This window comes from Hyperolius riggenbachi, chromosome 1 (assembly GCF_040937935.1).
Source record: "Hyperolius riggenbachi isolate aHypRig1 chromosome 1, aHypRig1.pri, whole genome shotgun sequence".
In the NCBI taxonomy this organism is placed as follows: Eukaryota; Metazoa; Chordata; class Amphibia; order Anura; family Hyperoliidae; genus Hyperolius; species Hyperolius riggenbachi.
Window position 1 is genome coordinate 537,520,395 of NC_090646.1, and position 14,514 is coordinate 537,534,908.

The following is a 14,514-nucleotide window of genomic DNA, read 5'->3' on the forward strand; positions in this document are numbered from 1 at the left end:
CAACACAACAGACCTGAAAAGTCGAACGCGCTGTACCTTTGTGTAGCGACCATAGAGAGAGGCATGCAGTACAATGAACGTATGCCTCACTCTCACAGTAAATGTGTGCATTGCCCTGTTAACGCACAGCATGTTGTGTGTACTGCGTCTAATTGACTGCGTTGAAACTTGATGTGAAAGCCCCATAGGAATATCACTGCGTAACGTTGCGATGATACTGTCCACTACGGCATAACACAATGGACTTAGTGAGATACTCTGTCCCACAAAGCCACTATTGTCAAACATCCATATGCTGCACTCAACATCTCTGTGGCAAGAGTTAGATTTATGACACCCCTGCAATAAACAATACCAGATTCACTGAGTTTACTATGATCTTCCAATCACTTCAGCACATGCTAATCACTGTGCCCTTACGCGCAGCCCCCTCTCCACCACATCCGTTCACGGTCTCTGCTGCCTGGAGTTTATTTTTTTACAAAGTAGACAAGTTATGGCCTTGAGGCTAGGGATAATTCTTCTAAAGCACATTTTCAAATGGGCTTTCTGCCAATCAGATTAAGTTATTTTAAAAGATACACACTGTTTCAAACAGACAGATAATTTTATTAGATTGTATTATTCAAACTTTTAACAGTACAGTATACAAGTGCCTGTTACCAAACTGTTTGAGGCCCTCTAGTGGTGGAAGAATTGAATCTCAGAAAATTCAGTTTTCAGAAACAATTCAGAATTGTTTAGTCAACCTCAGTGATGAGATTGTAATTATGAATGTTATTTGAGGCTGTTTCAGATATATATCATATCATTTGTTTTTCTGTATCTGCTAATAAGGACAAATTGTTATAAAAAATAAAAGAAAATTCAGTTCATTTAATAACAGACTCTATCTCATTATTGTTGAAATCAACAGCACCACCCCTCCTTGCTAGAAGCAATACAAACAGTCTCGCCAGTCCCGCATTCATCACACCTCCAGTCACTCCCTCATCACACCTCCAGTCACTCCCTCATCACACCTCCAGTCCCACCTTCAACACACCTCCAGTCGCACATTCATCACACCTCCAGTTACTCCCTCATTACACCTCCAGTCCCACCTTTATCACACCTCCAGTCCTGCCTTCATCACACCTCCAGTCACTCCCTCATCACACCTCCAGTCACTCCCTCATCACACCTCCAGTCCCACCTTTATCACACCTCCAGTCCCACCTTCATCACACTTCCTCATCACACTTCCAGTCACTCCCTCATCAAACCTCCAGTCCCGCCTTCATCACACCTTCAATCACTCCCTCATCACACCTCCAGTCCCACCTTCATCACACCTCCAGCCGCACCTTCATCACACCTCCAGTCACTCCCTCATTACACCTCCAGTCCCACCTTCATCAAACTTCCTCATCACACTTCCAGTCACTCCCTCATCACACCTCCAGTCCCACCTTCATCACACCTTTAGTCACTCCCTCATCACACCTCCAGTCCCGCCTTCATCACATCTCCAGTCACTCCCTCATCACACCTCCAGTCACTCCCTCTTCACACCTCCAGTCCCACCTTCATCACACCTCCAGTCCCACCTTCATCACACTTCCTCATCACACTTCCAATCACTCCCTCATCACACCTCCAGTCCCGTCTTCATCTTCATCACACCTCCAGTCACTCCCTCATCATACCTCCAGTCCCGCCTTCATCACACCTCCAGTCACTCCCTCATCACACCTCCAGTCACTCCCTCTTCACACCTCCAGTCCCACCTTCATCACACCTCCAGTCCCACCTTCATCTCACTTCCTCATCACACTTCCAGTCACTCCCTCATCACACCTCCAGTCTCACCTTCATCACACCTCCAGTTGCACCTTCATCACACCTCCAGTCACTCCCTCATTACACCTCCAGTCCCACCTTCATCACACCTCCAGTCACTCCCTCATCACACCTCCAGTCACTTCCTCATCACACCTCCAGTGACTCCCTCATCACACCTCCAGTCCCACCTTAATCACACCTCCAGTCACTCCCTCATCACACCTCCAGTCACTCCGCCAACACACCTCCAGTCCCACCTTCATCACACCTCCAGTCACTTCCTCATCACACCTCCAGTGACTCCCTTATCACACCTCCAGTCCCGTCTTCAACACACCTCCAGTCACTCCCTCATCACACCTCCAGTCCCACCTTTATCACACCTCCAGTCCCACCTTCATCACACTTCCTCATCACACTTCCAGTCACTCCCTCATCACACCTCCAGTCCCACCTTCATCACACCTCCAGTCACTCCCTCATCACACCTTCAGTCACTCCGCCAACACACCTCCAGTCCCACCTTCATCACACCTCCAGTCACTTCCTCATCACACCTCCAGTGACTCCCTCATCACACCTCCAGTCCCGTCTTCATCACACCTCCAGTCACTCCCTCATCACACCTCCAGTCCCGCCTTCATCAAACTTCCTCATCACACTTCCAGTCACTCCCTCATCACACCTCCAGTCCCACCTTCATCACACCTTCAGTCACTCCCTCATCACACCTCCAGTCCCGCCTTCATCACACCTCCAGTCACTCCCTCATCACACCTCCAGTCACTCCCTCTTCACACCTCCAGTCCCACCTTCATCACACCTCCAGTCCCACCTTCATCACACTTCCTCATCACACTTCCAATCACCACCTCATCACAAAAAAGAGAAAGGTACGGGATATCAAGTCTCTTTATAAAGCCTGTCTCACCTATAGAAAGTTGTAGATGCAGAAAAAAGGATTGGTATAGGGAGCACTAAGGCTAGTTACAAAATTACAAAATTTATTGGTTAAATTAGAGAGAGCTGCAAACAGCTTCCTCATCACACCTCCAGTGACTCCCTCATCACACCTCCAGTACCACCTTCATCACACCTCCAGTCACTCCCTCATCACACCTCCAGTCACTCCGCCAACACACCTCCAGTCCCACCTTCATCACACCTCCAGTCACTTCCTCATCACACCTCCAGTGACTCCCTCATCACACCTCCAGTCCCGTCTTCATCACACCTCCAGTCACTCCCTCATCACACCTCCAGTCCCGCCTTCATCACACCTCCAGTCACTCCCTCATCACACCTCCAGTCACTCCCTCTTCACACCTCCAGTCCCACCTTCATCACACCTCCAGTCCCACCTTCATCACACCTCCAGTCACTCCCTCATCACACCTCCAGTCACTCCCTCATCACACCTCCAGTCACTCCCTCATCACACCTCCAGTCCCACCTTCATCACACCTCCAGTCCTGCCTTCATCACACCGCCAGTCATTCCCTCACCACACCTCCAGTCACTCCCTCATCACACCTCCAGTCCCAAATTCATCACACCTCCAGTCACTCCCTCATCACACCTCCAGTCCCATTATTTATCACATCTCCAGTCACTCCCTCATCACACCTCCAGTCCCACCTTCATCACACCTCCAGTCACTCCCTCATCACACCTCCAGTCCCACCTTCATCACACCTCCAGTCACTCCCTCATCACACCCCCAGTCACTCCCTCATCACACTTCCAGCCCCACCTTCATCACACCTTCAGTCACTCCCTCATTACACCTCCAGTCTCACCTTCATCGCACCTCCAGTTGCACCTTCATCACACCTCCAGTCCCACCTTCATCACACCTCCAGTCATGCCCTTATCACACCTCCAGTCACTCCGTCAACACACCTCTAGTCCCACCTTTATTACACCTCCAGTCACTCCCTCATCACACCTCCAGTGACTCCCTCATCACATTTCCAGTCTCTTCTTCATCACACCTCCAGTCACTCCCTCATCACACCTCCAGTCCCGCCTTCATCACACCTCCAGTCATTCCCTCTTCACACCACCAGTCCCACCTTCATCACACCTCCAGTCCCACCTTCATCACACTTCCTCATCACACTTCCAGTCACTCCCTCATCACACCTCCAGTCCCACCTTCATCACACCTCCAGTCACTCCCTCATTACACCTCCAGTCCCACCTTCATCAAACTTCCTCATCACACTTCCAGTCACTCCCTCATCACACCTCCAGTCCGCCTTCATCACACCCCGTCACTCCCTCATCACACCTCCTCCAGTCACACCCTCATCACACCTCCAGTCACACCCTCATCACACCTCCAGTCACTCCCTCATCACACCTCCAGTCACTTCCTCATCACACCTCCAGTCACTCCCTCATCACACCTCCAGTCCTGTCTTCATCACAACTCCAGTCACTCCCTCATTACACCTCCAGTCCCACCTTCATCAAACTTCCTCATCACACTTCCAGTCACTCCCTCATCACACCTCCAGTCCGCCTTCATCACACCCCGTCACTCCCTCATCACACCTCCTCCAGTCACACCCTCATCACACCTCCAGTCACACCCTCATCACACCTCCAGTCACTCCCTCATCACACCTCCAGTCACTTCCTCATCACACCTCCAGTCACTCCCTCATCACACCTCCAGTCCTGTCTTCATCACAACTCCAGTCACTCCCTCATCACACCTCCAGTCCCGCCTTTATCACACCTCCAGTCACTCCCTCATCACACCTCCAATCACCCCCTCATCACACCTCCAGTCACTCCCTCATTACACCTCCAGTCCCACCTTCATCAAACTTCCTCATCACACTTCCAGTCACTCCCTCATCACACCTCCAGTCCGCCTTCATCACACCCCGTCACTCCCTCATCACACCTCCTCCAGTCACACCCTCATCACACCTCCAGTCACACCCTCATCACACCTCCAGTCACTCCCTCATCACACCTCCAGTCACTTCCTCATCACACCTCCAGTCACTCCCTCATCACACCTCCAGTCCTGTCTTCATCACAACTCCAGTCACTCCCTCATCACACCTCCAGTCCCGCCTTTATCACACCTCCAGTCACTCCCTCATCACACCTCCAATCACCCCCTCATCACACCTCCAGTCACTCCCTCATCACACCTCCAGTCACTCCCACATCACACCTCCAGTCCCACCTTCATCATACCTCCAGTCACTCCCTCATCACACCTCCATTCACTCTCTCATCACACCTCCAGTCACTCACTGATCACACCTCCAGTCCCACCTTCATCATACCTCCAGTCACTCCCTCATCACACCTCCAGTCCCACCTTCATCACACCTCCAGTCACTCCCTCATCATACCTCCAGTCCCACCTTCATCACACCTCCAGTCACTCCCTCATCACACCTCCAGTCCCACCTTCATCACACCTTCAGGCAGAACGGTTTTAGGCATAGGCAAACCATGGAAATGCCTATAGTGAAATCTGAAGGAGAGGGGGTAACAGAGTTATTGTTAGTGCAGTGTGCTTTATGGAATTCTTACATAGCTGCTTATTCCATTAAGAATAAGGAGGATGGCAATTGTAATACCTAAGTGGGCACTGCTGATTAGCATAACAGTGGTATGACTATTATTGTGCTTATTAAAAAATACAATTGCGATTATTTAAACGAAAGTATTACAGTACATGAAGTACAAGAAACGATAAAAAACCTCTCCAACCAAAATCACCTGGACTGGACGGCCTACCGGCTGAATTCTTCAAAATCCTGAAATCAGAAGTGGGAGAACCCCTTACCAAAATGTACAACGAAACCCTATCTGATTCCAATTTTCCTGAAACCGGAAAAATGGCTTATATTAAACCTCTGCCCAAAGAGGGAAAAGATTTAAACGAAGTAGGGTCATATAGACCAATATCCCTCATAAACCAAGATGTAAAAATTCTCTCAAAAATTTGGCTGACAGGCTATCTGCCGTATTACCTTATCTGATTCATGAGAACCAAGTGGGCTTCATGAAAGGGAGATCTGGGGTAAGAAACATACGTAGAGTTGACCCTATTAGAGCATGTCCGAGCATACCCAAATACTTTTAAATCAGCAGCAATTTTAATGCTCGATGCAGAGAAAGCCTTTGACAACGTGGAGTGGGATTGGCTGCAGGGTGTCATGGCTGCTATGGGATTTGGGGGCACTTTCATGAGCGCAATCATGGCAATGTATAAAGACCCTAAAGCATGCATTGCAACCATGGGTTTCATCTCAGAACCTTTTAAGATACAAAAAGGGGTAAGACAGGGATGCCCGTTATCACCTTTACTCTTTAATATAGCACTCGAGCCACTAGCAATGTCAGGCTAGGGATAATTCTTCTAAAGCACATTTTCAAATGGGCTTTCTGCCAATCAGATTAAGTTATTTTAAAAGATACACACTGTTTTAAACAGACAGATAATTTTATTAGATTGTATTATTCAAACTTTTAACAGTACAGTATACAAGTGCCTGTTACCAAACTGTTTGAGGCCCTCTAGTGGTGGAAGAATTGAATCTCAGAAAATTCAGTTTTCAGAAACAATTCAGAATTGTTTAGTCAACCTCAGTGATGAGATTGTAATTATGAATGTTATTTGAGGCTGTTTCAGATATATATCATATAATTTGTTTTTCTGTATCTGCTAATAAGGACAAATTGTTATAAAAAATAAAAGAAAATTCAGTTCATTTAATAACAGACTCTATCTCATTATTGTTGAAATCAACAGCACCACCCCTCCTTGCTAGAAGCAATACAAACAGTCTCGCCAGTCCCGCATTCATCACACCTCCAGTCACTCCCTCATCACACCTCCAGTCACTCCCTCATCACACCTCCAGTCCCACCTTCAACACACCTCCAGTCGCACATTCATCACACCTCCAGTTACTCCCTCATTACACCTCCAGTCCCACCTTTATCACACCTCCAGTCCTGCCTTCATCACACCTCCAGTCACTCCCTCATCACACCTCCAGTCACTCCCTCATCACACCTCCAGTCCCACCTTTATCACACCTCCAGTCCCACCTTCATCACACTTCCTCATCACACTTCCAGTCACTCCCTCATCAAACCTCCAGTCCCGCCTTCATCACACCTTCAATCACTCCCTCATCACACCTCCAGTCCCACCTTCATCACACCTCCAGTCGCACCTTCATCACACCTCCAGTCACTCCCTCATTACACCTCCAGTCCCACCTTCATCAAACTTCCTCATCACACTTCCAGTCACTCCCTCATCACACCTCCAGTCCCACCTTCATCACACCTTTAGTCACTCCCTCATCACACCTCCAGTCCCGCCTTCATCACATCTCCAGTCACTCCCTCATCACACCTCCAGTCACTCCCTCTTCACACCTCCAGTCCCACCTTCATCACACCTCCAGTCCCACCTTCATCACACTTCCTCATCACACTTCCAATCACTCCCTCATCACACCTCCAGTCCCGTCTTCATCTTCATCACACCTCCAGTCACTCCCTCATCATACCTCCAGTCCCGCCTTCATCACACCTCCAGTCACTCCCTCATCACACCTCCAGTCACTCCCTCTTCACACCTCCAGTCCCACCTTCATCACACCTCCAGTCCCACCTTCATCTCACTTCCTCATCACACTTCCAGTCACTCCCTCATCACACCTCCAGTCTCACCTTCATCACACCTCCAGTTGCACCTTCATCACACCTCCAGTCACTCCCTCATTACACCTCCAGTCCCACCTTCATCACACCTCCAGTCACTCCCTCATCACACCTCCAGTCACTTCCTCATCACACCTCCAGTGACTCCCTCATCACACCTCCAGTCCCACCTTAATCACACCTCCAGTCACTCCCTCATCACACCTCCAGTCACTCCGCCAACACACCTCCAGTCCCACCTTCATCACACCTCCAGTCACTTCCTCATCACACCTCCAGTGACTCCCTTATCACACCTCCAGTCCCGTCTTCAACACACCTCCAGTCACTCCCTCATCACACCTCCAGTCCCACCTTTATCACACCTCCAGTCCCACCTTCATCACACTTCCTCATCACACTTCCAGTCACTCCCTCATCACACCTCCAGTCCCACCTTCATCACACCTCCAGTCACTCCCTCATCACACCTTCAGTCACTCCGCCAACACACCTCCAGTCCCACCTTCATCACACCTCCAGTCACTTCCTCATCACACCTCCAGTGACTCCCTCATCACACCTCCAGTCCCGTCTTCATCACACCTCCAGTCACTCCCTCATCACACCTCCAGTCCCGCCTTCATCAAACTTCCTCATCACACTTCCAGTCACTCCCTCATCACACATCCAGTCCCACCTTCATCACACCTTCAGTCACTCCCTCATCACACCTCCAGTCCCGCCTTCATCACACCTCCAGTCACTCCCTCATCACACCTCCAGTCACTCCCTCTTCACACCTCCAGTCCCACCTTCATCACACCTCCAGTCCCACCTTCATCACACTTCCTCATCACACTTCCAATCACCCCCTCATCACAAAAAAGAGAAAGGTACGGGATATCAAGTCTCTTTATAAAGCCTGTCTCACCTATAGAAAGTTGTAGATGCAGAAAAAAGGATTGGTATAGGGAGCACTAAGGCTAGTTACAAAATTACAAAATTTATTGGTTAAATTAGAGAGAGCTGCAAACAGCTTCCTCATCACACCTCCAGTGACTCCCTCATCACACCTCCAGTACCACCTTCATCACACCTCCAGTCACTCCCTCATCACACCTCCAGTCACTCCGCCAATACACCTCCAGTCCCACCTTCATCACACCTCCAGTCACTTCCTCATCACACCTCCAGTGACTCCCTCATCACACCTCCAGTCCCGTCTTCATCACACCTCCAGTCACTCCCTCTTCACACCTCCAGTCCCACCTTCATCACACCTCCAGTCCCACCTTCATCACACCTCCAGTCACTCCCTCATCACACCTCCAGTCACTCCCTCATCACACCTCCAGTCACTCCCTCATCACACCTCCAGTCCCACCTTCATCACACCTCCAGTCCTGCCTTCATCACACCGCCAGTCATTCCCTCACCACACCTCCAGTCACTCCCTCATCACACCTCCAGTCCCAAATTCATCACACCTCCAGTCACTCCCTCATCACACCTCCAGTCCCATCATTTATCACATCTCCAGTCACTCCCTCATCACACCTCCAGTCCCACCTTCATCACACCTCCAGTCACTCCCTCATCACACCTCCAGTCCCACCTTCATCACACCTCCAGTCACTCCCTCATCACACCCCCAGTCACTCCCTCATCACACTTCCAGCCCCACCTTCATCACACCTTCAGTCACTCCCTCATTACACCTCCAGTCTCACCTTCATCGCACCTCCAGTTGCACCTTCATCACACCTCCAGTCCCACCTTCATCACACCTCCAGTCATGCCCTTATCACACCTCCAGTCACTCCGTCAACACACCTCTAGTCCCACCTTTATTACACCTCCAGTCACTCCCTCATCACACCTCCAGTGACTCCCTGATCACATTTCCAGTCTCTTCTTCATCACACCTCCAGTCACTCCCTCATCACACCTCCAGTCCCGCCTTCATCACACCTCCAGTCATTCCCTCTTCACACCACCAGTCCCACCTTCATCACACCTCCAGTCCCACCTTCATCACACTTCCTCATCACACTTCCAGTCACTCCCTCATCACACCTCCAGTCCCACCTTCATCACACCTCCAGTCACTCCCTCATTACACTTCCAGTCCCACCTTCATCAAACTTCCTCATCACACTTCCAGTCACTCCCTCATCACACCTCCAGTCCGCCTTCATCACACCCCGTCACTCCCTCATCACACCTCCAGTCACACCCTCATCACACCTCCAGTCACACCCTCATCACACCTCCAGTCACTCCCTCATCACACCTCCAGTCACTCCCTCATCACACCTCCAGTCACTCCCTCATCACACCTCCAGTCCTGTCTTCATCACAACTCCAGTCACTCCCTCATCACACCTCCAGTCCCGCCTTTATCACACCTCCAGTCACTCCCTCATCACACCTCCAATCACCCCCTCATCACACCTCCAGTCACTCCCTCATCACACCTCCAGTCACTCCCACATCACACCTCCAGTCCCACCTTCATCATACCTCCAGTCACTCCCTCATCACACCTCCATTCACTCTCTCATCACACCTCCAGTCACTCACTGATCACACCTCCAGTCCCACCTTCATCATACCTCCAGTCACTCCCTCATCACACCTCCAGTCCCACCTTCATCACACCTCCAGTCACTCCCTCATCATACCTCCAGTCCCACCTTCATCACACCTCCAGTCACTCCCTCATCACACCTCCAGTCCCACCTTCATCACACCTTCAGGCAGAACGGTTTTAGGCATAGGCAAACCATGGAAATGCCTATAGTGAAATCTGAAGGAGAGGGGGTAACAGAGTTATTGTTAGTGCAGTGTGCTTTATGGAATTCTTACATAGCTGCTTATTCCATTAAGAATGAGGAGGATGGCAATTGTAATACCTAAGTGGGCACTGCTGATTAGCATAACAGTGGTATGACTATTATTGTGCTTATTAAAAAATACAATTGCGATTATTTAAACGAAAGTATTACAGTACATGAAGTACAAGAAACGATAAAAAACCTCTCCAACCAAAATCACCTGGACTGGACGGCCTACCGGCTGAATTCTTCAAAATCCTGAAATCAGAAGTGGGAGAACCCCTTACCAAAATGTACAACGAAACCCTATCTGATTCCAATTTTCCTGAAACCGGAAAAATGGCTTATATTAAACCTCTGCCCAAAGAGGGAAAAGATTTAAACGAAGTAGGGTCATATAGACCAATATCCCTCATAAACCAAGATGTAAAAATTCTCTCAAAAATTTGGCTGACAGGCTATCTGCCGTATTACCTTATCTGATTCATGAGAACCAAGTGGGCTTCATGAAAGGGAGATCTGGGGTAAGAAACATACGTAGAGTTGACCCTATTAGAGCATGTCCGAGCATACCCAAATACTTTTAAATCAGCAGCAATTTTAATGCTCGATGCAGAGAAAGCCTTTGACAACGTGGAGTGGGATTGGCTGCAGGGTGTCATGGCTGCTATGGGATTTGGGGGCACTTTCATGAGCGCAATCATGGCAATGTATAAAGACCCTAAAGCATGCATTGCAACCATGGGTTTCATCTCAGAACCTTTTAAGATACAAAAAGGGGTAAGACAGGGATGCCCGTTATCACCTTTACTCTTTAATATAGCACTCGAGCCACTAGCAATGTCACTACGAAAACATATAAACGGTATAAAAATTGAAGAAGTAGAAACACAGCAAGCAATATTTGCGGACGATGTTCTACTTTTCTTAAGGGACCCCTGTAAACAAATGCCACAGGTTTTCCAGATCCTTAATGAATTTAATAAACTATCAGGCCTAAAAATAAATAGAGAAAAATGTGAACTTATGCCCCTTTCAAAACAGGCAGACATAAGATCATGGGAAAATCTAGGAGTCAAACTATCCATATAAAATATCTAGGCATAAAAATACCAAAGAACCCCGTACAACTTTATGAACTAAACTATACCCCACTTTTAAACCAAATCCGGTCACAACTTGATAGATGGAATGCTTTACCCCTGGGTATGGCAGGGAGAGTAGCACTAATAAAAATGTCCACTATGGGAAGATTGCTGTACCCCCTGCAGACACTTCCACTCCTACTTCGTCATAAAGATGTCAAGCTATTAGAAGCAGCTTTTACAAAATTTATATGGAAAGGTAAAAAACCCAGAATAGCTTTGTCCAAATTGCAGTTCCCGAAAGACATGGGGGGTTTGAACCTACCAAACCTAAGGAGATATAACCTGTCAGCCATAATGAGACATGTACAGGACTGGGTGAAGGGAACAAATAGCTTCTCGAATATAACCGGAAGATTAACAGGAAGATTAAGAAAGAAATGAAAAAAATTCATTATTTCTCAGTTTTTGGCCATTATAGTTTGAAATTAATATACGCTAGCGTAATTAAAACTCATGTATTTTATTTGCTTATCTGTCCCGGTTATTACACCATTTAAACGATGTCCCTATCACAATTTATGGTGCCGATATTTCATTTAGAAATAAAGGTGCATTTTTTCAATTTGCGTCCATCACTTATTTTATTTATAAGCTTATAATTTTAAATAATATAATAACATATTCTCTTGACATGCATATTTAAAAAGTTCAGACCCTTGGGTAACTATTTATGTTGTTTTTGTTTTTTTTTAATTGTATTTTTTATTTTTAACAAAAAAAAGTGTATGTGGGTAATTTTTGGTGTGGGAGGGAAACTGTTAATTTTTAATGTAAAATATATTTTTTTTTAATTAAAAATGAATTGTGGTGCAGTTTACTATTCGGCCACAAGATGGCCACAGTGAAAAAAGTCCTAGATGCGAACGATTTCGCATCTAGGAACTTAAAAGCAGGGGAAATGTTTCCTGGGGGCAGAAATTCCGCGCTCTCTGGAGAGAAAGCGACGGTATTTCTGCGGGGAAGATAGATCGGTGAATGGGAATTATATTCCCATTCACTGATCGGGGGCTAGCGGTGGGCAGCGGGAGCGCGCGCGGGGGCGCGCCCGATCGCGCGCACGAGGCGGCGGCAGCAGCAGTGCCTATCTGGACTAGGAAGCTCTTCCAGATAGGCCGAACTGGTTAATATAAAATATCGTAATCCCCCTGGCTACTATGTTCCGGCCTGCCCTAAATGCAAATTCTCTAACGCAGGCTTATTGCACTGTATGTGGGAGTGTTATGCAGTAGACCACTTCTGGCTTAAAGTTATATCATATGCAAATAACATTTGTGATAAAGATTTATCTAAAGATGTAAAACTATGTCTATTCAACCATCATAATAATGATGGAGATGAGAGCAAAAGGAAACCCTCTGCCCTATACCACATTATCCTTGCTGCAGCCAGAAGAGTCATCTTCCAAATGTGGATACACCCACAACACCCGACTATCTCTTTACTCAAAAAGGAACTCTCCCACTTATTCATGATGGAAAAACTATATACACTGCAAGCAGTGGATAGGCGAGCCAAGTCCTTTTTCAAAACCTGGAAAAGATACATCATAGAGAACAAATAGTAGGGACTCTGGGACGATTGGAGCACAGACTGGAAGAGACAAACGAACCACCACCTACACCAGATTAGAAAGTGGTAAAACCTTCAGGAACAATCTTCTTGAAAAATAGTGTTTTTTTTTCTGAAAGAAAAAGCAGCAAAAATAAGAAACACACCAAGAGAGAAGGGGGGGAGGGGGGGGGAAGAGAATAGAGGGGGGGGGGGTAAGAATAGTTGTTGGGTTTAGCTTAATTATTTTTCTGTTTTGTTCCCTACAAGCATCTACGGGGATTGTTATTATTGCATGTCTTATGTCAATTGTTAGTCAGATCCCTGCGTGGAACCATTATGTACAATAAATATATGTTTTTTAAGGAATATTTCTGGAAAATGTCCTGAAAATTTGAAACAAAACATTTTTGAAAAAAAATAAAATACAATTGCTGTATAAAGAATGTAAAGGTTTACTTACCTGGGGCTTTTTCTAGCCCCATAAGTCATAAGTCTGTGTGTCTTTAACTACAGCTCCGCTGTACTGCAGAGTCCCGCTGTCAGTCCTGTAGTCTTCTTCGCATCCATAATTCAGCCCCCTCCTCTTGCCGCTATAGTTCCCCTTATGATCTACGGCAAACAACGCGCAGGTGAGCTGCGCTGTGTGCGGGCTTGTGGTGATTGAGGTCAGAAGGATATCTGATCTCAATTGTCACAAGCCCGCACACAGCGCTGCTCCCCTGCTCGCTGTGTGCAATGGATTGTAAGGAGAACTATAGCCGTGAGCAGAGCCGGATTAAGGCTAAATGGGGCCCTAAGCAAAGTAACTGATTTGGGCCCCCCCCATCATGTCGTAATAGAATCAGAAGATGCAGCTGCACAGCAATATGCCGCACACACCGGGCAGCCGAGCTACTGGTTGCTATGGGCAACAGCACGCTTTCCTCTGTGGGTGCACAATGCAGGGAATAGCAGCGGCAAAATGCAGAGTGAGAGATGAATGGCTGGGACATTTGCACTCAGGGGCTGGGGCACCCCTGTGAAGAGTGCGCCAGATATCACAGCAGCAGCACTTTCCCCTGCATCTCCAGCCTGGCAATAGCAGAAAGCTCTGGACACCGCCAAACCGGAAGCCGTTCCCCAGACAGAATTACATAACCACTCCCACCACCGAACAATCAATTTCCTCCCAAACTAGACAGCCACCATGCAGCCTCCATCCCAGTGAATACGATAGTCCAGCAGAGAAGGCAGCCGCAGTGGGGGAGAATGACAGCACCAGATGAATCACATTCACCTATTGCGATCCAAGCAATAGAGGTCCCGTCACCTGGAGCCCATCTGTCTCCTCTAGAGTGCTGCCGCTCTGTTACTACTACTATTACTTACTTCCTACTTCCTGTCTGATCTGAGAATCAGGAAGTTCAGAGCAAGCGGCTGCACTGTAGAAGAGACAGATGGGTTTCAGATGTCGAGAT

At 47.8% G+C, this 14,514-nt stretch overlaps 1 protein-coding gene across 1 annotated transcript; it reads left to right on the plus strand.

Annotated features, from left to right (window-relative positions):
• The first annotated feature begins 2,771 nt into the window (after positions 1-2,771).
• Positions 2,772-10,107, plus strand: LOC137534917 (mucin-6-like). The gene is made up of 4 exons (XM_068256672.1): positions 2,772-2,789; positions 3,249-4,933; positions 7,947-8,414; positions 9,453-10,107. Exons 1-4 carry the CDS (start codon positions 2,772-2,774, stop codon positions 10,105-10,107), a joined length of 2,826 nt encoding a protein of 941 aa, XP_068112773.1.
• Positions 10,108-14,514: the final 4,407 nt, after the last annotated feature.